Source organism: Sylvia atricapilla, chromosome 2 (assembly GCF_009819655.1).
Source record: "Sylvia atricapilla isolate bSylAtr1 chromosome 2, bSylAtr1.pri, whole genome shotgun sequence".
In the NCBI taxonomy this organism is placed as follows: Eukaryota; Metazoa; Chordata; class Aves; order Passeriformes; family Sylviidae; genus Sylvia; species Sylvia atricapilla.
This window is the reverse complement of record NC_089141.1, coordinates 45,435,205-45,462,335: the sequence shown is the minus strand read 5'-3', so window position 1 is coordinate 45,462,335 and position 27,131 is coordinate 45,435,205. Positions and strand designations below refer to the sequence as shown.

Genomic DNA, 27,131 nt, shown 5'->3' with positions numbered 1-27,131 from the left:
AAGTTTAGTATTTATGGATCGCAAGAATGGATATAGAGGATTAAATACACTGTCAGGTTCTGTTTGCAGAGCTACCTGGCAGGCCGTGTTCTAACAGACAGGCCCTGTCTCCACATGAAACCTTTTGAAGTAAAGTGTTATATTTAGAAAAATGTGCCTGTACTCCATCTCTTTACCATGAAAAATCTAGAATTTACAGCACCTGATAACTATGCAGAGAGAAATCTATATAATTTAATATGCATTCAGCCTAGGTACCATGAAACTTCCAAGCATGAGGATCATTACAAGCCTGAACAGCTCTTAGGTGAAAAAGTGAGTTGGCAACAGATTTCATGCAAAGTAAGTACCGGAAGCCAAATTCTAAAAGGCATTATTGGATAAAGGAAGTTAGGCATTTGCAGTGAGTGAGCTGAATGCCTTATCCTTACCAGTGATTTACATGGAGGACAAATCTCCACATCAATCTGGAAGGAATGGGGAAGAAACACCACATGTTGAAACCCATGTCCACAAACAGAACACATATGGAAACACATATGGAGAGTGTCATTCATAAGGGAGCAGTAGTTGGGAACTTACTTGAACTCTGCTCTGTTTGTGACCAAGTAACACATTCGGAATTTGCTAAGAATTTTTTCCTGAATAAATCGCGTGACAGGTTGATTCAAAATTTCTGGAATGTTTTTATTCATAAATTTACCTTGATTAGCACATTCCCAGAATCCTTCTTTAGCTCCACATTTCAAAGAAACAATCATGTTTCACGTTTTTTCTCCATTGAATCATTCCCCAGGCATGCTGAAACTGATCAAGAAGTCCATCCTATCTACCAATATTTGATATATGGTTTCTCAAGACTGAGACCTGATGAGCAGTTAAAGATTGCAAAGCCTTTGCATGTTGCTCATAAAAAGATTTCTTAATAATGGCTGTCTCAAGCAGATAAAGGTGCACAAATTGTGGGGTGAGTTCTGGTCTGGAAAGTGGAGCTATCAGCCAAGCAGATGTGGGGGAGACCTGCAGCTCTACATTCCAGACTGCATGTGCTCCCCTCACTGCCCTGCCCTGCCCTCTCAAAAGCCCCGCCTAAACTGCTTTTTCCTGATCAAACCACAAGTTGTAGGATCCAGACTCTGATTTCTCCTAGGCTGTAGGCAAGCACCACATCTGGGTCTGCTCCAGAAACACCAGGTACTCAAGATGGGTGAACACAAGTAGCAATGCACAGCTTAACACAAAGATCCAAAACACCATGAAGGTCCCAGACTGGTGCTCCACCCATTGACGTACTCCAAAAATCTCTCTGCCCCATGGTAAACTGTTTCCCTCCCACTTTGCCTGGCTTGGAGGTAGAGCAAGACAGGGAAAACAGCTACAGTGGGAACCAATTCAAAAGTTGCTGAGGAAGGGAGCTTGAAAGGGAGGGCTCATTAGAAGTCAGAGGAGTGGAGAGTAGATAAACATCACTTTGTTTTTCAGAGTGGAAAATACCATGCCAAACCCCAACCATTTTCAGTTCCCAAGCTCCCACAGTCAGGATCCTGGTATCTTCTCTGGGAGAGCCCTGTTTTGCTTCTGACATTTCTTTGCAGCATCTGTCTGGATGATGGCTCTCTGTGAAGAATAAATGTGTTGTGATGATTCTGCACATGGGGTTGCCAGGAATCCTTCACAGAAATTTTAATGCACAGTGGGATCTGGCTTGCTCTTATGCTTAGCAGACCAAGTGATACACACAGAGATCTTGAGTGTGACATTCTGTTTGTGTGGGGTTATTCAGCAGGTGTGTGGAAGGAATTTAAATTAATGAGAGTTTGTAAAGATCTTTGAGGTGAAAAATGAAAAGTATTCCCCTTTGCTAGGGTGTTGGTTTCCTATGTCTCACAAAATGCATTCATTACATGAAAACAAAACAAAGCAAAAAGATAGCTGCTCAGGACTGGAAAAAAATTTTAGCAGAAATAACTGAGAATAGATGTTAAAGAGGATTAAAATCTACAGTTCCTTTTGTGATAATGTTGCAAAACCAAGATTCTAAATTGAAAATCAAGATTGTGAAGTTAATTGCTCTTCCCCCCACCCCCCAAGAAGTGCAGCATCTGTACTGTGCTTTTGATCAAAAAGTTACTGACCAAAGTAATCTGTGTCACCTCCTCAGCTGACCCAGTTATTCCGTTGTTCACTCTTCCCAAAAGGATCATGTTATATGGCATCTCAGAGTCACTCTTCTGTCCCCTTTTATGGTCTCTTCGGCTGCCCCGTGATTCTAGCACTAACAACCAACCTTTTTATTTCTGTAGTTAGTTCATCTCTTTATCCACAAAAACCCTTCTGTAAATACAAGCTTGAGCCTAGTTCCATGGGAGTTAAAATCAATCAAATTAGTGTCTAATCAACCAACCCCCTCCCAAAAATAACAGTGCAGACAAACTTCTTCGAAGGACTCACTGTGGAATAGCAGAAGTGCCAGTACAGGTGGCTGAACTGAGCTGCATTGCCAGTGAGGAATATCATGGGGAAAGGAATGGGAAAAATGACAGCCTGCCTTTGAGAGAAATGAAAAGGCAAGAACTCTATACACCAAGAATAGTGATGGGTTCAGCATGTCACACATGGGTGGAAGTTTTCATTACACTTATGGTACTTAAAAATTTGTTGCTAATTCAAAGTGTTCCTCGATGCAGGTGGATTGACGCAAGAGTGAAACAAATGGCTTTTTTTCCATCATTATCTAGACTGCAACATGAAATCTGAAATACTGAACAAGTTCTGTCATTCAGCTGCTTATTTGATTAACATGGCATTCTACACATACAGAAATCATCAGAAACATCCAAGGAAGCTGTTTTGTTAACTGTGACCATCTTCTTACAGGTAACAAATAATATAAGACATTTATTAAACTTCAGATTTATCAGACTTGATTTCAAAAGCAATTAAGGTCCCTTTCCTTACTAACAGAGCAACTTCTCAATCAACTGGTTTTATTATTCAGTGTATCCATTATTCAGTTATTCAATTGGTATCATCATTCAGTGTTTTCTTAAACTTCTTGTGTTACCACATTTTTGTCTCTCTGTAACCTCTCCTGGGTCCAAGCCAGTTACCCAGGAAAAAGCAACTTACCATATATATATAGTCACCATCAGCTTTACTGTACATTTACTTATTTTGGCTAAATGTGATTAGCCACTCCTACACTGATACAGCTGATAATTACAGATAATTCTTCCCCTTTGTCATGGAGGAACTCAGCTGCTGCCAGTAGCAAATCTGCATAGTGTGGGGATTTTTGTGGGGATTTTCTTTTGATAATGTATGGAATATAAGTATAGAATTAATATTCAAATATATTTTAAAAATCTGATCTTTCACAATCCTACCTTGAGCCCTTTGTTGACCCTCTTGGGAGTTACTAACTACAGTTTAGAAACTGGCTTAATGATTAGGATGCTAATTTGTCTTCCTTTGTTTATATCTGATCTTCTATGTACTTCTAGCTGGAAGAACAATGCTTGCCCTTTTTCTGTAATTATTTGCACAGAATATCTCCTTTACACTTTCATTTTACCAAATTAAATGTTCCATGGTCTTGAAGCCTCCACACACTTAGCAGGCTCTGTGCATTTGCTCCCATTCCCACACACCTCTCTTGATTATCAGTGATCCAATTTATACACAACACTCGCTGTTAACTTGCTTACTGTGCACCCATTACTTCTGAGATACTTTGTGCTGTTACTGAGGATGATCACAATCATCAACAAGATGCTGTAGTTTAAAAAGGTCTGACGGATGTAACAGCACAAAGTGAAAACGTGGGTGGACTCATTCTCTAATCTATAAATACTCTATGGCATTCTATTAGGAAATTGGCATCTGAAGTAGCCATTTGCATTTTTCATTAATTGTTCTGATCTCAGCTATTAACGTAATTGGTTTTAATTACTTATGAAATGGCAAAGAACCTTGATTGAAGGAGGGCTATATAAAATATTGCTAGTTTCATTTCAGGTGAAGGAATGTTTTCTACTTAGTGTTAGCTGAACTCCAGTAAGAACAAATATAAATTTCTCTTGCAACTAAGCCAGATTAAATTTGTTTTTCTGTGTGAATGGCTAAAGACAAAGTGGAATGTTTACGATTTTAATAATGCTACAAAATGCTCTTTTTAATAATGCATGAAGTAACCAGAGTTATTGCAAACTCATTGTAACAATCTTTCAGTAAACATTATTGTCTTGATGCTAGATTTAAGTATCTTCTGGATGCCAAAAGAAATTCCTTTCCTGATTGCTTATTATCTTCCTGAGAGAAAAGGAAGGAAGGATCACATCCAGAAATTACAAGAGTAAAAACAACACTGTTATCTGCATTAGAGCACTTCACATGTGTTTATAATTCCACTTACGTATTCTTTCCTAGGTGCTTTAGCAAAGTTTGGATCTGTGGTCAGAAAATGTTAGCCTTCACTGAGTGATTTGATTTCTGCCTCCTTTTTAAAGTGGGAAATAGTCTGTAGCTTCTGCAGTCTTACACATACCAATATCTTAAATGATGAATCTGAGACAGAACACTTGACATCACAAGGTACAAATGCCTTAAAACAGTTGTATTTTTAAAAAGTACATGTGCGTTTATTTTCACCCTGTTTTGAACATTTTCAGTCCTGCCATCATTTTCCAGCTTTCTAGCTGATTGAGCCATAAACTTGTTATAATAAGGTGAATTTCTCAAGTAATCCTCATCACCTGATCCCAGGAACTGTGGTTGCAAGGGAGCTATCAAATATCACAAGGCTTGCACTAAAATAATGAGAGTTGGCTACACTCTGACAACCCCTGTCAATGAGACAACAATAGCAGCTCTGAACAAAAACTGCAGCCAGAGAAAAACGAATTAAATTGTCAGTCCAGGAGAAGTGAAACAGAGAATTAGCAAAGGATAAACTTGACCAAACTTTGACCAATTAAAGATAAACTAGACCAACTTTCCCATCTATGTAATAAGAATAATAGCACATATATATGGTGCAGGGTTATTGTTAAAGATCTATTAATTAAAATTTGTGAAATGCAAGGAGTCCTTCATGGAATATGCAAAATAGCAATGTGAGCTAATCAGCATATGGGATGCTCCAAGGTAGCTGCAACTTAACCAAGGGAGAGAGACAAGTGAAGGGACAAAAGAAGGAAAAATTCCCATAGGGCAAATGGCAATAAGTGCTTCAGGGAGAGAGAAGGAAATGAAATCCCAGGGGAAATGGAAAGAGGAAATGAGACCATATGGGACAAAGAGGTGATGCTTGGATTACTGCAGTATAAAGACACAGGGCACAAACTGTATGAAATGGAGCTTTATTAGTTCTGCTGCTCATGCAGTAACTTGTTGTTGGTTGGTGGGTTTGGATTTTTACTTTGTTTTTTTTTTTTTTCCTTTTTTGCTTGTTTGTTTGTTCGTGAGGTTTTATTTAGCTTTGTTTTTAGAAAAAACTAAGTATAACCAGAAAAAAACAAAACAAGCATAACCAGATGGGAGTATTTAACTGACCATCTGCAAGTACAGAGGGGAACTGGGGGTTCTCCAGGGTATCAATCTTGCAAGAGAAGAAATCAAAATCATTCTACTTCTGTACTGCTGACAAAGAGAGCATTGTTTGAGAGCTGATTGCAACAAGGACTTGAACAATAGCTTTAGATCAGCGGAAGCACAAAATATTGCTGTGACATGTTTCAATTAAAACTAAAGTAATTCACCACCCATTAGTGTCATGAAAGACACAGGCTATTAACAGTAAATGCTCTTCAACAAATTTATTATTTCCACAAAGCAGTTTCCAGTATTTTTTTTTCTACTGCATATCTTTCTCCATGCTGGTTTACATATTCCTCCTTAGCCTCCCTTGCATCTTGGTACTGTGGAGAACTGATTAGTGGGGGAGACTGTAACGATACAAACTCTTCACCTGGAGGCTGCTTGTTGTCAGATGGTGCGTCACTGTTGTTATTCCATGACAGCTAATCTTGCTTTTGGGAATCTGCTGCGCAGATCACAAAAATAAAACCTTGCTGACTGCAATGGGACGTGTTGCTTGGTATTGTGGTAGAGAATACAGAGACTGAGGAAGGAATCTTGCATATCTCACCTCTAATAATGGATTTTCCGAGTTAGTGTTAGACACTGTCACTGACTCCCGAAGTTTCAGACTAAGGAGAAACTGGAGTTACTGAAACAATGGCATGTCAAGTGCCTGAGTCAAGGATCAAAGACATTAATTTTTTTAAAGTTTCCATTGCTGAAAGCATTCCATTACAATATTAACCCTCCCCCTTCTTTTTAAATATACTTGTGGCCCTATTTATTCAGAAGAGTCTGTTCAGAACAGTGTAAAAAAAGCACAGTTACTATTTTTGTGCCTAGCCCACATCCTTTTATATCAAGATCACTGAGACCCAAGATATATGCACAGTTCTCTTGCAGAATACAAAAACATCTTTCAATTGAGTTACCCTTTCAGAAGTGGATTCTTTTTCTACAAATTTTAACTTTATTTCCAGTTAGATTTCCACTTTCTTTTAGAAGTCTAAAGACTCAAACAGTTATAACGGTTTAGAAATCTACTGTTATTTTCAACACAACTAAATTCTTACATTTTACAGTCCATTGGAAATCTCTCTTAACTGATGTATGCTTTAAATTCATAGACATTTTTATTCAGTTTAGTAGCATAATATTTTTTATTTTCCCTTTTAACTTCTCAGATGCTGGTTGCCCTTTGTATAGCAGATTAATTGTTTGCCACCTATACATATATGGCAAGATGCCCAGTATCAGCTGAGCTGTGAAAATCAAGGTATCAAAATATCTCCATGTGTGAACTCAGCAAGAAACAAATATTAGCCTCTGCTTAAAAAGAAAAAAAAAAATTAAAAAAACGCAAACCAACAAAAAACCAACAAAGCTCATCACCCTTACTGAGGAAATCTTTGATCTTCTAAAATGAATGTAAGGGAAAAATCATCATGAGCAAATTTTACCCTGTGAGAGAACTCTTGCCTAATTTATTTTCTTAACAGATTTGGTCTAATAATGATTATTTGTCACACCTCTTTGTAAAATATTATGAGATCTACTGATAAAAAATGCTAAGAAATAAAATAATATTTATCTATAGTACAATTATGCATCATAATTTGTACAGTTTATGTACTTTCCTTCCTATGACAATAATTTGTTCATATCTTGCTTATGATTGCAACTAAGACAACTCATGCTTTTGAACCTATGAATAAAATGCATCACTTGTCTAACCATTTGCTCAGATCCTCCCATATCCAGGTAGTTTACCACCACCCCTGTCATGGCTGCCAGAGAGCATGTTCAACTGTTATGAAAACGTTCTTTCAATGTAATTTACAAAAATAATTTACTAATACAGATGTTTCACTATCTGTCAGTCAGTATAAGATGGTTTGATAACATTATTTTCTAAATATATTTCCTGTTGTCTGTTCAGTTCCCCAGAAGGATCCAATTTCAATTTTCATAATGTGTTAAGGTTCCAGTTCTGTATAATTTATGCAGCACCAGGGTTTTTTGAATTATGAGATAAGAATTGGGAAAATTTCCTTCATGTCTTACTCTCTACTGCCTCATAGCACAAATCCTGGAACACCCATTGTCCACAAAGTAAGAAGCATTTCCATAGCAAGGCTGGTTCATCTATCATAAGAATGGTGGATGACCTTCACTGGGATATGTGTCTATAAAAATTCAGATGGCTTTCTTGCAAGGACAAAACCACCTTCCCTCCACCCCCACTATAACATCTGGATCCAGATGTAAGAGTTTCTGGAACAAGTGAAGGTATACAGAACCACAGAACCATTTAAATTGGAAAAAAGACCCTTAAAATCAAATCCAAGTGTTTACCCAGCATTGCCAAGTCCACACTAGCACATGTCCCTAACTGCCGTATACACAGAGCTACCTGCTCTGGCCGCAGATCTGACTCTGCTAGGAGCAGAAGGTTGGACTGATGACCTCCAGAGGTCCTGCCCAACCCAAATTATCCTATTATAGTATGCTCTTCAGTCACTCTGTACACCAGTCTAACCAGAAGTGTGGTATGTCTGCATGCAGAAAATGCATCAATATCTGACTGGCTGACGGTTTGGCTAGTTCGCAGAGGGGTAAATAGACTTGTGGGACCAATTCCCTTGTCAAGCAGCATTAATAAAAACCTGACGTGCCCCAGATTCAGCAAAACCATCCATAGTCACAGATGGATGATACAGGAACAAACACACCTGTAGCATGCCTACTCTTCAGTTTCTGAAGCCAACCTACCTACACACCCTAGAGTGAGCTGGGTGCTTGCCAAATCACAAGATTATGAAACAAGCAGAGGCACGGGTTAAGCAGCAGCAGCTTACCCTTGTATTTTGTTTTTGCTCCTCTGTGTCTCTGTACATTTGGAATGTAAGTTCTTCAGAAGATAGAATGGGGTTTTCTCTTAAGTATCTCACATAATGACTGAGGAGGCAAAGTGCTGTGGCCTCTGACTTGTATTCTTAGATGTTGTGTAGTAAAAATGCTATGCAATAACCACAACTTCATGCTCTGAGAGATTTTCAGGACAGGGAGATAATTCTGTTTGTTCAACTGTTCAACGGATGTACCTCTGTAAGAAAAGAATCCATTCTTTAGTGAAGCCCTTAGGAGATACTGTAGGTGCCATTTCTCTTGGCAGCATATTCCAAATATTGATGTCTTCCATTGTTAGAAAATGCGTGCCATTTATAATTAAATTTTGTTTCATTTCAGTTTATAGGTACTTTTTGTGTTATAACTCTCACTGTGCAAGATTAAAGATCACTGTAGACACTTTCCAATCTTGCTTTAAAAAGTCAAGCAAATTGTGCTCTTTAAGTCCCTCCATACAAAGAATTTTCTCCTGCCCCAAATGATTTCTCAGCACTTTTTTAACAACAAAAACACCAGAGGCTAGTGCAGTATTACCACAAAAATCTGTTCAATGCCACATCTGAAGGGAAAATAATGTCTCTTCCTGCTTGCCACATCCCTGGTTCCCTTGTTATACAGGAAAGGATTCCCTTATTTGCACATACCACAGCATTAGGCTGGCTCCTGGCCACTCTAAATTTCTTTTCTGTCACTGCTGTGCACAACAGAGTCCCTCGTCTCTGCAGATGTGACCTGCTCACTGTATTTTTAAGTAACCCTACTCGACTATATATCGAAATATAATGTATCTAAATGGGGTGGATTTACCAAACAATGCAGATCTTACGATAATGCCAGACTGAATTTAATTTCTCATTTAGCTACTCTTTCTGTCTTGACAGCATATCAATTTTACTTTTTCAGTGCTGAAAATACTGATACCTCTATTTGTTTTTCCTGCTGTTAGGATCCCAGCACTCTCCTACCAGCTTTCCTGAGTAATTTTACCTTTCAGTACTACTGTTTATGGCATCCCATATACCAGGTTTCTGAATAAACTTGACTGATTCTCTAAATTCAGGGCTGATAATCTCCTCCTCTCCTTCCTCGGCCTGCACAGGATCGTGTACGCCACTGCTCAGTCACAACAGCCCAGGCTTTGATAACCAAAGGATCGATTACTACATCCCCTAGTTCCTTCTTGGCAGTGAAGAGCAGATCCAGCCACAAAACACTCCTGGGTGGCTCAGCCACAATTAAGAAGTTATCCTTGATGCCTTCCAGAAATCTCGATTGTTTGCATCCTAATGTGTTATACTCGCAGCAGATATTTAGGTGGGCTAAAATTATCTCCAAACCCATGGTTTCTCATCAAGAAACTTCCTTCTTTCTGATTAAAGTTCTCCTCAGCAGATTGGCTGGCCAACTGGCAAAGATGCTCTGGTTGCCTTTACTCAGGCAGCAATACCAGACATGACTGATATCTTTTCTCAGGCCAGGTCAGTTACCATGCTGCTCGATATGAATTACAGTAATTCTGTTTTCAAAACTCTGTAGCCTCAAGCATACACAAACACATGCACGGTCCTGTGCACCCTATTTTTCCTCAGCTCACCAAATATACTTAATTTTTGAATAATTCCAGTTGCCCCAAAGGGCTTGATGATGACAATTGCGGGATGATTTTCAATTCTGTTCCTCATTTCCTTATATTTTACTCTAGTTTAATGGTTGGTCATATAGAAAGTGTTTCTGTATTTCCCCTCATTCTTTGTGATGTGAGTTCAGTTTGCTTATAACTCAGCAACGCAGTTTACACAGAACGAAATCAGTCTCTCTGTATGTTACTAATTTAGCATCTTCCCAGCTGCTCTGCTTAGTCTCCAACCACGATTACCCACACCTGCCAGATACAGGCCAGCACAGCCATACATTCATTCTCCACGCTTTTTGAAATGTAATCCAATAATAACTGAAATAGCTCCAAAATAACTGATTTTTTTTCCTTGGAACTAGAGACAGAAAGAGCACTTCACAATAAGTATATTCTTCTTTCTCTAATTTATGGGCAGGAAGAAACTTCTAGGCAATCTCTGACTTTCCACTTGAGTGCCTTTCAAAATTTCCTGCGGTATTCTTTGGCCTGTACGGTTCCACTTGATGCCACATAATTGGTTCCAAACTGAATTATCTCCCAGATAATGGTATCAGCTTCTGCAAAAGTGCAATTGCTTTTTGTGCTTTTCTGCTTCAGGGAGACACCCCACTGCCTTATATTTTTTCATGTCATGTTTTGAAATTTGGTGCGCTCTGGATGATAGAGGAATATCTGTTGTGGTAGGTCTGATTAATACTGTAAGGAACTGTTTTGGAGATGTTTCTGGCAGCAAATGTATTTCAGTACACGAACTGCTGGATATCTGAAGGTTTGACACTTCTATCCTGCTAAATACCCATTTTTGCTTTTTTTTGCTCATAAATCGCCAATCCACTACTTTTGTTTCTATTCTTTCTCATTCCCCCGATGCTGTCCTCCCCCATGGTTTCTGTGGCAACAGTTTCAGAATGTAGTCATCCAAGAGGTGCTCATTTTCTCAGTTACTATACTTTTGAAATATAAAATTCCAAATGACAGGTATCGTATAAAATGGTTTTATGTGATATTTCAGGATATTTCAGGTCGCAGTAGAGTTAATTTATAGTATTTTCTAATATAATATTCTTTATGTTTCAGCTAAAGGAAAATTTACTATTCCATTAACTTAGTTGCTAAAGTACATCTACTTCTGAAGATCATAGAAATTGTAATCATTTAATGCTATTGATATTAAAATACATTTTTTTACAGTGAATAGATATATTTATGATCAAGACCTTGTGTGCATTGATATTGTTCTTAATAATAATGCATCTTGATCAACTAGATATTTCGTAGGTATGAAAAAAGACAGGGAGCCAGATATCTTGGCTAGCTTTGTGCTTCTTTAGTGCACGTATCAACATCTTGAGCAAGTCATCCAGATTTCTTCTTACAATCTGCAGACCAACAACATGGTGAAGCTCTCTCTCAAGTAGGTCCCTCAGTTACCTGGTATGACAACGCTACACATCAGCTTTATTTCCCCAGATGTCTGAGGCTGGGGCGCTGCAGTCCCTTCCAGCCTGACCCATCCTGTGACTCTGCGGTCAGGTGTTGGAGTAGGTTACCCAGGGAGGCCGTGGAGTCGCTATTCCTGGAGGTGTTCAAAGAGGCGTCTCGATCCGGCGTTGTGTGATGTGCTCTAGGGGTCACAGTGCCGGGCGGAGGGCTGGACCGAAGACCTCCGGGCTCTCTTCCAGCCCCGACGAGCCGATGACCGCGTAAACTCGGTCGGCTCGGGCCTCCCGCGGCCGGCGGGGCGGGGCGGAGGGCGGGGAGCGGGGCGCTGACCCGGCGGGAGGCGGTGCCGGGCGGGGCGGGAGCGCTGGGAGCCGGCGGGCGCGGCGGCGGGAGCGGGGGGAGCGGCGGCGCCGGGAGCTGCGCGCCCGGCCGCGGGGGCCCCGCGCCGGCGGGGGCGGGGGGCTGCCCCCGCCGCCTGCCTGCCTTCGTTCCCTGCCTCCCTTCTTTCGCTGCCTCCCTCCTTCCCTTCCCGTCCTGCTCCCGCCCGGCCCGGCCCGGCTCCGCTCGGCTCGGCGCTGTGATTGGGCGGAAGATGGCGCTGGGCGGATGGAAATCCTAATGACAGTCTCCAAAATCGCCTCCATCTGTACCATGGTGAGCCGGGGGCCGGGGCTGTGGCGGCTCCCCGGCGCTGGGGGCGCGGGGCCGGGCTGCGGCGGAGGCCGGGCGCGGGCGGGAGCGCTGCCGTGGGTGGCGGCGGGAGCGGAGCGGGGTTAATCGGCTTGGGGAGACTCAGCCTGCATGCGGGCGCCCGGGGGGTGGGCTGGGCGAAGCGGGGTCCCGGCTGCGGACGGGGCTGGAGCGCGGGAGGACCGAGCACAGCCCTCCCGGAGTTTGCCGAAAGCGGGGGCAGCGCTCCAGGGCATCGCCTCCGGTGCCGGGCTGCCTATTGCGGGCGTGTGGTGGGTACGGCTTTCTGGAAGCGCCCTCCTTCTCCCGACACACTCCGTAGCGTCCCCGCTCTCCTTCCGAGGGCAGCGCTTCGGCGCTGGGGCTGAAATCGCCCAGCCGGGTTACCCGGACACATGCAGCCATCCCATCCCATCCCATCCCGCCGGTGCGATCTGACTGGTGTGCATCGATCCAGGTCCCGACAGGAGCCTTCCCCCTGGGATTGCTTTCTCGTTACTCTCTCTCGTGATGAATTAGAGCCGTAAGCAGAAGCCCAGGTGTGATAAGGCTCTCCTGGGTTATTTTAGAGAGAGGTGAGGAGCTTTGTGGATTCGCTGATGGAGGAGTGATGAATTTAAGAAAGGAAATACCCCTTAGTCAGTAGAAGTTACTGCTTGTCATTAAAGAGATGTGCTGATGGTTCACAGCAGAAGTTCTTACATTTTTGCTCTCTTCTACCTATTCCGTGGCCCTGTGGAAGTTCTTGTTACCAAATCTGTTTCCACAGGGGAAGGGAAGGGATGCATAAGGGGAAGAACACGCTCTGTCATCTACTCTGTTAATTTGCTGAATTGCCATTGTAACGTCTCATGACGTCAAACAGTGGGAAATGCTTACGTTTCATATTATTGGAAACTGATTAATGGTTTTCATAAATCTCGCTGCAAAGAGGCTTTAACATCTCAAACAGATATTTCAGAGGTGGCCTGTGAGAATTTTGAGTGAATATCTGTAAGCCCATAGGATGGGATTCCTCGGGTAATGTTTAGTCACTGAAACAATGGGGGTTTTTTGACATGGGAGATGACATTTTTTAGTTTGGAATTGGAAGGGTCTGACTTCTTGAATTTATCAGCTGTATATTTATGTCATACTGACATCTTTACGTGGCCAGATTTGTACGACATGTACCTTGTGCTTCAGGAGTTTCCATTCTCTGAAGGCAGATTTAAGGTTGTTGAGGAATCGGTGTGATTGTTCCCTGAGCCAAGGTGATCTTTTATTGCAGTTTTAGCTGACATCTTTTCACCCACAGTTGGCTGCTGGCCTTTGTGTCAGCGTAAATTCAGTGCTGGCCTCTTGATTTGGGTCAAGTGTGAGACCTCACTGCTGTGCTTCTGGACTGCATACAAGCTGTAGGTCTGGACTGGACAAGCAGATAGTTAAAGATTATTCTGTATGTATATTTATCAGAAATGATGTTATGTCACTGAGATTTAGGTCATTCCCGAAACAAAATCTTCAACTGAAATTCTTCTTATTACTAACTAAAGTGTCTATATCCATAAAGCTGAAATTCTGATGGCAATTAGATATTATCTGTCCAGTCACTGTCATGTGCACTGAGGTGGATAAACTCCAGGCATAAGATTTTTGCTGGGCCTTTCTGATCCATGAGCTTGTAGTACTGTGATACAGGACATAAAGTGTAGGATACCAGCTGTAAAAGCTTTTCAGCAGTTAATGTAAGATAGTGTTTAAAACTATCTGTATAGATAGTGTGAAGGAGCACTTGGTATTTGGTGCTTGAACGTGGTGTTTTTCAGAACTGTGTGGTTGAGGTGAGGCAGATCTTTTTAATGCTAACAAGAGTCAAATACTTACGTTTGATCATATGTTTTACAAAATTGAAGAGGATTATTATTGCTGAGTAATACTATTTTTTTTTTGTTGCAATGCTTCTTCATGTCAACACACTTTGATAAACTGTCAGACATCTACCTAAGAATGCTTACAAGATTTTCTTGCCTTTTCCCATGCCTGTTACAATAACTCTCAGACTGTTCTGTCTTCTTTTGATTACGTAGTACAAAACCAGTAACAGGCAATTTTTGTCAAGAGACAGTTTGTGCCTACACAAACCTAGCATGCGTGTGTATTTAAAGTGTGTAACCGAGCAGTCTAGAACTATATTGAAGAAACTCTTCCATTGTAGTTCTGTGCTTCATTTTTTTACTTTGAATTCAAATTTTGCTTCTGCTGACCCATTTATATTTATGTGTTATACCCTTGTTGTTCAAGCCCCAAATACTCTATAACCCTTTACAGTATGGGTAGGCTGTGTGGGTACAGTGAAGAGTGGTGACCAGTGTGTTTAGTTTGTCTGTAGTACCTTTTGGGGACGATATCCCAAGAGGACATCCTGTCTATGTTGGTTGGTACCTTTGTTTATGCTGCATTAGTTCATTTGTATCCCAGCGTTCTTACCAATGTTAACAGAGCTCTTTCTGCAGTAATGTGTCCTACTGTTGTATGGCCTTTCAGCTTCCTTCAGATTCTTTACTCTATATCACCGTTCACATGCTTCCTTGTGCTGTAGGAAATCTTAATTACAAGGGTGGAGATTGTGGGAAAGCGCTGAAAATGCCTTTGCTCTTGAGTACTTTAGCCACTATTCTGTTGCAAAATGGATGAGGTTAAAATTGTGTGGTCTGCTTCTTTAAATTATTTTTAAAGTCTTTGCAGTAGAAGTAGAACTTGGTCTTTACCCCCTCATCCATGAATAAAACTGCGTTCAGAGTCTTACTAGACAGAACTATATGGGATTTTTATGCCTGATTGAGGAGGGATAAAGTAACCTAGACTAACTGCAATGAAGATGTGCCCTATGCTATACTCACAGATTGCATCTAGTATTGTGTCTTCTGCTTCTGTTGTCTAGAATCCAGGAAACACTTGCCAGCAGTTAAAAGGCATAAAGTCTTTGAGTAGCTGAAGCAAAGAGAAGATAGAAAGTACATTTGTAGCTTAAAAGCTCTAAAAAGCCTTCAAGATGTCAGTCTCAGACATACACAAGGAACTTGTAATGGTAGCAGTACTTGTTTGGAGTGTTTCTTGTAGAAAGTGGTTGATGATGGTGGCACCATCTGAAAAAGTGGGATGATATTTTAAAACTATGCTAATCTAGAAGCTGTAGCAATAGACATCAAAATCTTCATGATTTGTGTGTTTTTCTGCATTCCCTTCTCTGTCTGCCAGCTCAGCATCTTGCATACAGGATCTGTCACTGAATGTCTTCAGTGATTGTTTCAGCCACCCAGCACTCACATCAAACGTATAGTTTGTGGTTAGATGTTGATTCCGTGATGTAACAGTGTGTTCTGCATGAGAACTTCTGCTTATCTTACAATCCGAACTTTTGTTCTGTATTTGAAAGGATTAAGACACGTGAAGTCACACTGAATGGCTGGCTATTGTCCTTTTCCTGCCTGCCTCCTCTCCAGGGGCACTGTCACAAGCACCCTTTTCCCCATTTCAGTCACATTTCACGAGGGTGAAGATGTATCAGAGGTACTTGAGTTCAAACAAGCATGTGTGGGAAAAGGCATCCTAGAGGAATCAGACCCTGGAAGTGCCCGGCTGAGGGAAGGTTAAGTGCACCTCCCTTGAGTGTCATAGCAGAGAGGCTTTACAAAAACTCCTAAAGCCAGGAAAATTTTCTCGCTAGCTATGAGAGAGGTGTGCATTTATGGGCTTTCTTACTGCTTCAGGAATTTAAGTTAGTTTACAGTAGGGTTTCAAAGCTGATTGTGAAATCTGCACTTAATGTATGCTGATGTTTGCCAGAGTCTGCACCCAGCCAGCAATGGTTATGATGTACTCAATCCTGTTCCTTCTAATTGCACTGTCTCTTCTGAAGCACAAATTGTAATACTTAAGGTTTAATTGATGATCAGGTTAAGAGATTCCACAGGAGAGTATACAGAGGGCACATGGTGGAAGTGAGAATTGAATTACAGCAAGGAAAGAAAAATTATGGGAAAACAGCTTCAAAATGAGGAGGTGACAGAAAACAGCCAGCAGAGAAGGAAAGACTAAAGTAACACAGAGGAAACAGCAGTGTTGAGACATTCCCGTATCCAGCTGTCTGACTTGCTCATGTGGCACAGTTGGCAAGGAGGAGCATGTGCTGTGTCTCAGCCACTGCATTTCACTCTGGCACGGTGACCTGGATCTGCCGTGGTCCATGGACTGGAGTGTTCAGGCGCGTGTTCTGTCGTGGTGGCTCTGTTGCAAGCACAGGAGATTTTGGAGGAGTATTTGTTAGCAGTTGGGGTAGGAGTTTACACCACAGTGGGGAGGTTCACTCGTCTGTTGGAGTTCTTATCAGGAGACCCTGCGATGATAAATATGACACTAAAATTCAAGCATTTGCCATCATCATTTTTCTAGCTCTAATATGCTACAGTGTGGTAATAAAAGATGAATATTTATCTTTGGTCTTTAGAATACTGGGTTTGTGGCACTGTTTAGTACACTAATTCATCTAGACAAGTTTGTTTCCAATTTTCATCAAAATAGGAATTTGACTCTAACATAAAACAATTGTCAAATATGAAACACAAAGAAAAAATTCTCGAAGTTATGTAGTTGTAAAGCAGTATTTGTACCAGCACAGGGAGTTATTTAGTTGACATATTACTAATTTGGATTATTTTATTTATGTAAGTGTTTCGTTTTCTTTTTAGCCGCACACATGTATATATTCATCTTGCACGTCCTAAGCACAAATACGAATTTGGACTCTGGTCTTGGCGCAGAATTTTTAGCTGTGTCAGTGGGAAAAACTGCTCCTGTTACTAGACAACATTTGAATATTTAGGTTGGTCAGTTATGTAGTCCTTGTATTTACTTTTTACATTCTTGAGGCAACTAATTTGCATTAAAACTTCTAGGAATGATTATGTAAAAATGTGGCAAAAGGGGCTTGTCTCTTCAAATTTCTTGAGAGGAAGAGGTATATAAAAGCCCCGTGTAAGGTGTAACTTTTGTTTTCGTAGATTAGGAAGATTGCCAAGGTAAAATGCTTTTAACAAATGGTTTATTTTAGTAAGACCTATATGATCTTTCAGTTGAGGAAAAAAAAAAATCTAGATCTTTTCTGCAGTGTAAAACTATATGGTAGTATTAACTTAAGTAGCCGAAATAAACATTTTAACCATCTTTTATAAACTCAAATTCTTTTTATGATTCCATGAAAATGGGAAGTTATAAAAGCAATATATTTGTTTTCTGAGACTGGAATTATGTCAGTAATAAAAGCATATGAAACACACCACAGGATGCAGTTTATCAAAACAATGGTTGAGCAAATGTGTTTTCCCCACTTGCCCTGCATTTTGGGTAGTTTGGTGAGTCTAATTTTTCTGAAATACTAACTTGTTTTTCACTTCAGTTTTCAAAAGGACACACCATCATACACTTTCATATACAAGGAAGTGTGATTATATTTAGTTGCTGTGAAGGAAAATGCATTGTGAATGTTCAGTGGGGCTTGAAAAGGTGGGTTTGGTAGACATACCATATGTGAAGAGAAATTAATTTTGTGCTTTGGTATAATTTTCCTTACCCACGCAGAGGTGTTTTTACTTCATACTCAAAAAATCTTTTGTCTTAGCTGCACATGATGAGTATGCAGGACTGTGTCTTAGACTGATTAATAAAATAACACTATTTGGAAGTATTTAAAAAGCATTAACTGAAACTATCCAAATATTTCATGTATTAATAATGCATGCTCTTTTGCAAAGAAATGAACAACAAGGATTATTGAATCCCACTCATATTTCACTGCTACTTCCTGGCTAGAAACAGTATAAAAAGAATTGTGTTTCAGTTTTGGTTGCAATTGAAGCAACAAATATAAGCTCATTTAAGATAGCTGTTCTCTTTGCTCTTAATCCTGATTCAAATGAGTACACAGAAATGTATGAATTTGCATATTCTGATAAAACGTAACTGGAAGAGTAGAATTCTGCATTTCTTCTTTAACAGAGAATTCCTTCAGTCACAGTGCATTAATTAGTACATTGGACTGTGACATTCTGTATCTTCATTAGTGGCACAGAAAAGGAAGAATCTTCTAATAGATCTAAAAAAAAAAAAAATTGAAAGCACTAGTGAGTACTTCTGTACTGAGATTTGTTTTTTCAAATTATAAATAATTCCATTAATTTTACACTTGTTCAGGATCATTGTTATTCTTAACTACTAAGTTTCTTTTTTACTTGTAATGCTCTTCTGTCCCTAGAAAGAGGAATAGTTCTGTGTTGTGTAGTGGTGTTCATTTACCTATAGCTAAGGTCACGTTTAAAAAATTCGGCTTACATGTACTTGTGCAACGTTGTTAGTTATTTGAGTCAGTGTTGTTCCTTGCTTCTTGAGTGAGGTGGAGAGTACTGTAGGGAAGGATCTAGCATAGGGCATGTGTGAAGGGAGAAATGGATCTTCAGGATGCTGGTGACAAATGTAAGTTCTCAGACAAGAAATTAGTTTTAAAGGTGAAAATCTGATTTTACTGAGGAAATTTACAGCTTAGTCAAACTAGAGGGTGAAGCTGTTAAACAGCTGAAAAGATGACCCACCAAGCTGTCAACTGCTCTTTATTCTAGAAAGGGATAGATCAAACTCCCCTATCCCAGGCCAATAAGATGTGTAAGCTTCCAAGCACGTTAGGCTGGTTATGAATCAAGCCTTTGTAAGGGACATTCTGCCTGCTAGGTTGGATGCTAATGACAAGGTAGGACACTTTAAAACTGCAACTGTTTGCCTGCTTGCTGACATGTTTTTAGACAGTATTTGTAATGTGGGGTGGCATCCCAATTTACCATGCTTTGGTTTGCATTTAGGGAGCAGTCTTAGAGTGCACAAATTAGATGACTTTTGGAGGGAACTACATCAGACAACAGCTCAGCTGCAGCTGGTGTTCAGTCACAAAACCAGCCTGTAACTCATTTGCCAAGAATGCTCTGAAGCCCAAGGTGTGTATGTCAGATCCTAGGCACCAACTGATTTGTTTTACAGATTGGCTCCAGTTATCTTATCCCTGTGTCAGCTGATGGTGTGTCTCAGAAGGACTAGTTCAACATGTAACAGCACAATGGTGTGGCCTCTGAGGCTGTGAGAAAAGGCCATAATAAATGGCATTTAGTGATATTGTTTCAGCCAGTGAAAAACTAAACAAACAAATGTACCTGCATCTGTCTGTGCTTTGTTTTTCTCAGCCCTTTTTCAATGGAACATACAGCATCCGTGGGCTTTTTAGTTTATTTTAGAAATTTGGGCCAATGTATATTTGTTAAACATGAACTGTACACATTTCAAAGATAATACGCCTTCCTATTTTGCTGTGTATCCTGGGCTTTGATTCCACTAAGCAAATAACACCCTCATCTAGTTAGTGTTAAATGTTTTGATCTGTTCAAAACTCAAGATCTTTGAAAAATAAAAGTTGGGAAATATAATTAAGGGACTTCCATGGCAAACACAGATTCTTATCCCTTCATTAAGAAATTAGCATCTAAGGCAAAATTTATAAATCCAGTAGTATAGCTTTTTTCTTTAAATTGACGAGGAGATGAAGCAGTTAATGTTCAATTGATTTGAACATGATTAAATAAAGGTTATATGACTTACCATTTGGAAGGATGAAATCTGCAGTAGTTCAGTTTTACGCCTAACTTCCATTAGTTTTGTGAAGATTTTTGTGTAATCTTTAATAGTTTAATGTTTTTCCAAGATAATTTTCTGTAACAAATAAAAAGCAAATCTTGTTTTCATATTGTGTTCTTGTAAACACACCTTGGTTGCTGAAATTTCCACTTTGTAAAGTAATATCTCATCACCTATGAGAAATGAGTGTTCTCTATGCCTGTTACCTCTGTGCTGGAAGGGGGTTAAAGACAGTGCTTGGTTGTGTAGCTGTATAGCTTTTACACTGATAGGATGCAAAAAGTGGTAAATCCCAGTACTATTGCAGTATGATCATTCTCTTGGACTTCTGCTCTGCCGCTTGTTGCTTCTTGTTTCTGGATAATGAGCATGTGTGCCTCCTCTCAGAAGGACAAGGGAAATTGGAGGTGAATATGCTGACCGGACTTAATGATGTTCCTTTTTGTCCCCTGTGAAATATCAAAGCCAGGTTGCAGTGTGGAGACTGAACCCCTGTTGTGTGTGTGATTTAGTGAGCCCCCCGAAAAAGAGAGTTTTATTTGGGGGTTTTCCCTGGGGATCCCAGTTAAGTGGCAGAGGAATAAATTCTCCGCTCCACAGCATACAGCACAGCCTGAAATTTCCCAAGTCCAGTAACTCCAGCTTGGCTGCTGAAAAGAGAGGCACTTCCACTTTTCCCTGAAACCTCTTCTGTCCTCAGGTCCAAGAGATGATGCAGTAGTTGGTGGGGCTGCAGTTCTCCCCCCTGAATCTGTATTTGCATAATGGAAGAGTCAGCTGGGACTGATCATCTGAACTGTAATCCTGGCTGGGAAACACTTTGAAGCAAGGGATAGGTTTTAAAATAGCTTTTATAGTCAATTGTGAACGGGCATGTTAGTGTACTGCTCCTGTGTTTCTGCTCTTTGCAACCAATACGCTGTGCACAGGATAAACGATTACTTTGGAGGGAGAGATGGCATCCTTTATGACTGACAAAAGCCGGGCTGGAAAGGGAAGTCTGAGTAGCTCGAGGGGTTTTATATTGGTGTGAAACATCTGTGCTGGTTTGTACTAACATTCATAAAGAACTGCCTTTGGACATAGATGATGCTTTGAAACCATGTGAAAGTCTGATCCTTGAATGAAGCATCTTTGAATAATCAGACTGCAATGATCTTGCAGTATCTCAGCATGTCTTTCTTATTGCCAAGCCAGATCTTTATTGTGCTAGAAAGCTAAATACAGTGTTCAGGTCTATACAAACAAAATCATCAATGTTTATGTCATAATATTTTCCTTTCAAAGACGGAGTAAAGCAGCTACTCCACCCTAGCTTTGAAAAGAGAAAGAGTTTCCTTAAACCTGTTCTTGAATTTATTTTTTAAAAAGTAGAGATTTTAACAAGAGAATAAAAGGCTCCCACAGTTCCTTCTTTTTTCCAGTTTGTTTGTAATACTCACCTTGACGGAGCTTGTGGGTGCGTTTAAATAATGCTGTGAAACTAAATTTCAGAGTCACAGAGTGCTTTAATCTTAAATGAGGTTTATATCCCCTTTCCTCACCGCTGTAATCTCCATTTGAGAGCACCTTCTAAATAAGCCCTGCAGCTAAATCCCCAGTAACAGAGAGGCTTAGCAAACTGGGTAATTGGAGGGGATGTGACTGATGAAAGCAGCTGGGGCTGTGCTGTGACTGGAGCAGAGCTGTGCTGTGTCAAGCATGGAGTTTTCCTGTCTTTTGCCCTATTCTGGTTAAAGTTGCTACCTCCTGATGGGCCTTTGAGCATGTGTATCCGGTTTCAGAGCTGCTAAGGTAGTTTGTGTAAAGTTCTGCAGTACCACAGTTGTACCATGGCAGATGCCACATCATCAGTTCATTTTAATTGTATGCATTTTGATGCACTTCTAATATTCATTCTGCTCCATTACTTCCTGTCTGTAATTAATCTGTGCAATCCTTTTATTGCAGTCTGTGATTTTGATTTAATTTAGTAAAATAATATCGTATTATCCTACATAATGGCTATTTGCTATGTCTTTGGCATAGAGAATGAACTTGTTGGGATGGAATTAGACCTGGTTTTAAGGTTCTTTGCTGTATATTATGCTCTATTTTAGCTGCACTTAGACCGCTGGAATATTCATGCTCATGTATTAGTCTCATTGAAGAGACAGATAGATAGATATCAGTTTTGTTGAGTGCAAAAAGTTGTATACATTTCCATTTCTCTAAAAGCAGCCAGTGTAAGAGCTCATTCAAAGCTAGGGCTTTTTTCTTCTCTGAGTTTTCCAGCATACAAGATTTTCTGTCTCTAAATATAAAAGAAAACCACTTTTCGTTGAAACCCAGTGTTGACTGCACCAGTTCAGTCAACAGCCACAGAATAACCAAAGTAACATTCTCTGACTTCTTTTTGAGGATCAGACCCAACAGCTTTTTTGGGCAAAGTCTTTGTAGCATTTGTAGTGCACACCATCGCTAGCTGTACTGTGTTTTCTCTTAGTTTTACAGAGTTCAAGGTATTTAGCAAAGCACTTTGAAAAACTTAAATATTCAATATCAGTGAAACAGACCAGTCTCTTTGCTTCCTATGAACAATCTTTATCTCTAAACTTTTTCTGGAATGTGCTTTACAGTATGAAAATTCCACCTGTTAGAAGGAGCTCGCCAGTTGGCCTTGTATTAGTGCAAGTGTTATTAAAATAATTCAACTCTGAAAATAATAAGTACAGAACATCAAAAAGTGTAATTGCATGAAAAGACATGAAAATTGTAGAACTTTGAGATGCTTTTGAACAGCACATACTTGGAAACATCTCTAAGGTGATTTTTGTTGTAATCAGGTGTTTTGCAGGGCTTTTTGATGGTTAGTTGGTTTTGATTGTTTATCCTTGCTGAAAAACTTTTCTTCACCTCAACTGCTTTCACTGTTGCCACACTAATATTTTGCTGCTTTTGATTTTTTTTCTAGGGCGCCAATGCCTCAGCTTTGGAGAAAGAGATTGGTCCGGAACAATTTCCAGTCAATGAGCACTATTTTGGTTTGGTTAATGTGAGTTTCAGACTGTAACTTACTACTTTGAAAGGACAGGAATGGGTTGGTTAAACTACAAGACTGGGATGAGTGAATACTTAAAATTCTGAAAGATATAATCACTGAATATTCATACTATTGGAATGTGTTTCGGTATTTAGTGTGTTTGTTGAAATATGCAACTGAATTGTTAAAATGGGCTCTCTATTGAATACTTTAATTTCATTTTATTAGTTGTAGGGTAATTTTTACATCACTTTTATGTTATTAAAATGTGTAAGTCTTAAAGAAGTCTATTTAAAATATGTAGCTTGTTGTTCATAATATGCCAATGAAGTAAAATAAATACATGAAAAAGAATCTTGTGAAAGACTATATCTGCTTTTTAAATTAAGATTAAAATATTTATATCTGCTATTTATATTAAGATTAAAAAAAAAATACAGCCCAAAGAGAAAAACAGAAAAAAGATATTGGATTGTTTGAATCAATAATTAGTTTTAAGAAATTATTTAAACTTTAATTTCTGATGTTACTGATGGGAAGTACATCTTGTTAGAAATTGCATTACAATGATGTGAAATATTAAATTACTCTTTTTATTTGGCTTCAGAAACTACATAGCTAAAGCAGGTTGGTTTAACAAGAGCTATTGTCTTGCTTTTCTTACTGAAACTGATTATTTAAATGTTGTCCTGGTACTGTTCCATGTCTCTACCTCCAGGTGCTTAGCACTGAGAGTCTGCAATCTGAGCATGGGCTGTGGAGTCAGTAAACACTGATAACCTGACTTCCGTGCATCTCAAAACACCACCACTTAAATTCAAGTGATTTCTTTTCCTTTCTCATGAAAGCTGAAATATGAAATACCCTCTGAATGCAAATGCCAGGTTATTTCTCTTGGAAGAGGGAATACAGCAGTTTCACTGTTAATACCTGTCAGTTCTGAAGCTGAGCTTAGGCTTTCCATTTTTCCAATGACAGCTTTTCGCAAATCTCTTACTCTGTTGACAGGTAAACTCTTTTCCTAATTTCTTGTCCAAGTCCAGAGATGATTTAAGAGTTAACAGTGAAATTGTACTGTACACATAATTGTGAAGCTTTATGTAGTTTGCGCCCTTAAGAGAAAGGTAATCTTCCTAATATGTCATGAAGATCAACAAATTCTGGCTTTTTGTACTCAGTGGGGAGTAGAAATTTGAGGGGATATCTGTGATTGCCCTCAACCATACACATAAGAGGCAGCTACAGTATATCAGAGTGCTTTTAATTTTCTATCTGTGACAGGAATTTTGCTTATTTTAGCTTCAAACAATAAAATCTTAGGGACTACAATTCTTTGAATTGTAACAAATAATAAAATGGTATCTCATTACCTTTATGGCACACTGGTGCTGGTGTTCAGGTGCAGTGTTTGGCTAAGGAAATTCAGTGACGTTGATGCCTGAATGGTTTTCAGGTCTGTTCTGCAGGTTGTGTTTACTAACACAGCACGTATACACCATAAATGTGTAATAAACTTGCAGCGTGTAAATCTGCCAGGAAAATTGAAAGTAATAAACTATGGCCAATGACTAGAAATAATGACAGACATAATGATAATGAAAATAAATACTAGATAATTAGATAATAAATTAGCACTATTAGATTGAGAAGCAATAGAAATCACAATTTTTGCCTTCATTGATTTCTCTAATTTTTTGTAGCAATTACAAGAAATTAATCTCCTAGAGGTTCAGTAACATTTACTGCTAAGTTTTTAAAATTTGTTTATTGATTTTGTTCACCCAAACTTTCTCCAGAGTAATGGGGAAAAGAGAAATAATGTGGAAGTCGGTAGCTTTCTTCGAACTGTGTGATAGGTCACCATTCGAGGTGTCTGGAATACAGAAAAGCATTTTAGATAAAGATGACAATCCTGAAATAGAGATCTGTCAATTTATCCAGAGGTAGCATAAAAGAAGAGGAGGCAAAAACACTCTCTTAACTCTTTTCCAGCTTTGTGGTAGAATCTAGGGATTGTTCAGAGGATGTGCTGAAAGGCAATTTGAGAGGTAAAAGAAGACCTGAGAAAGGGCAATTATGGGAAACATATGGAAGATCACATGGTTGATGAGAATGGAAAATTCAGCTTAGGCTTGAAGGGACAGTGTAATTCACTGAATCAGCAGGAAATAAATAAAATATGTGGTAAGATGAAAGTGTTGGGAGTATGATGTCCCATGCATATGGACAACCAGGAGCATAAAGTCTGCTTTTCACTCATCTTTCACTCTTCAGTGCAATAATGCAAACTACTCAAATGTATGTGCTTCACAAATTAAATCAATCATTTTATCCAGTGAGGATGAAATAAGAATTTTAATCTCAGAGAGCTGCTCTGGAAACTCTTCAGCAGTTTACCAGATATCTAGAGCAGAAGGTGGTTTGGTTATTTAGTCTCTTGAAGTGGATCCATGTGTTTTGGAGAGATCCTGTTCACTAGAATGGCCCATTGCAATAACAAAAAATTGTTGGAGCTGCCAGTGCATCAGGGCTGGGAGGAACAAACCCTAGAGCTGCTCAAAAACAGTGTTCCAAATAGATCTAAGTTCTTGTAAAGCTCTGTGTTGAATGGGGCTCAGGAACCACACTTCTTCCCAGTTGTATGTGCATCCGAAGAGTAAGCTATAAGACTATAAATGTTCATGGGTGTGCAGTGTTTTTCTTGCACAGTGTTTCTGTTTTGCCTACTGTCTCATTTTTCCACATAGATTTGGGTGTTACAACTTTCCTTTAAGAATTTAAAAGAAAAAAAGAAAAGGGGTGTGTAAGACATAGCAAATGCAGTATTTTTATGAAAGGAAACAATCCGATTTCTCAGAATCTAGAGAAGAAGTATGGTAAAACTGATAAAAAGAAAAAAAATGTGGATTTTTTTTTTTTTTTTTTTTTTTTTTTTTTACATTTCTTGGTCATGCACAGTGTAAGATGGTCCTAAAGAGGTCTTTCTTATGTTTGCTGCTGCTGCTCTGAGGCAGGCTGGACAAGCATGAAGCTCCACAGTGCAGGGCTGGCACTCACTCCCAGCTGGTGTGGCTCAGGCAGGGCTGGCTGAGGTGGGGAGGGGGAAAAGGTGTCTCTTGGCAGCACAGCCCAGTGCTGAGGAGCCAGGATTAGAAAGCAGAGTATAGGTGTTGAGTGAGTGGTGGGAGCATGGGGAGACTGGAGCAAAGTGTTGGGGGTTTCTCTGAAGGTGGGAACTGAAGTAATAATGGTGGTAAAACCAGCATTTGTTCATTCATCAAATTGAGCATTTGCATAGTCTAGAAACCTCCCAACAATTTCCCACTTGTTGTTTAGTACAGGTGCCATTTTAATTTTTTAAATGATTGGAAGCATTTATATTAAAAATATTTTGAGTTTTGAAGTGATGAAGACTTTAGAGTTAAAACAAATGTGAACTAATCAAATTTTCTTCAGGAGTTTGCTTTCAAGCATTCTTCTGTTGCCTGCTGTGTTTCTGAGTCTGGTTGGAGAAAGCCTTTTATGAACTTAGCCTGGTTGCTTTTATTTCATGCTCAGAGCCATGTAGGTTAACATACGTTCCTATTAAATCAATCTAAATTTTTTTCACTATTCTGAGGTCTTCATATTTTGGTCGTCTCTCACTGCATGGTTGCCATTCTAATTAATTTATCATCAGACTGCTCCTTTTTAAAATTGGAATCTTACGAAAATTCTAATTTGCTTGCTTTTCATCTTTTGACACTTGCTGTAGAAGTTTTAGCAGTTTTCCAATTTGATTAAATTTTAAGAACTTTCCTAACACTTTAATGTAGTTCTCTTTTTATGGCTGTTTCTAATGATAAACTCATAAATAGTTAGCTTACAATATTAAATATTTTGACAGAAGCTGCTGTGTGATTTCATCAGCTTCCTTTAAGGTAAAAAGCCCCAGTTTTCCTCTTAGGTTTGTTGACTTATTTTCAGATTTGGACCGCAAAGAAGCTAATATGAGCATTTTCCTAGGTTCAATAAAGAAAAAATAATGGATGTTAAATTCATCACTTTTGAATATCATTACCTAATGACATCTTAATATTTTTTTTTAATATGCTTCTTACTTATTCTTTGAGTGTCTTGATTATTTAGAAAGTTGTT

The 27,131-nt window shown here is 39.4% G+C and overlaps 1 protein-coding gene across 2 annotated transcripts in view; it reads left to right on the top strand.

The window, feature by feature from the left end:
• Positions 1-12,009: 12,009 nt before the first annotated feature.
• Positions 12,010-27,131, top strand: part of USP12 (ubiquitin specific peptidase 12) — a 32,809-nt gene continuing 17,687 nt past the window's right edge. For both annotated transcript variants that reach the window (XM_066313103.1, XM_066313102.1), the window contains exons 1-2: positions 12,010-12,223; positions 22,926-23,006. In XM_066313103.1, coding sequence (XP_066169200.1) covers positions 22,933-23,006 — 74 coding nt within the window. In that variant the 5' untranslated portion in view covers positions 12,010-12,223; positions 22,926-22,932. The remainder of the gene's footprint in view (positions 12,224-22,925; positions 23,007-27,131) is intronic.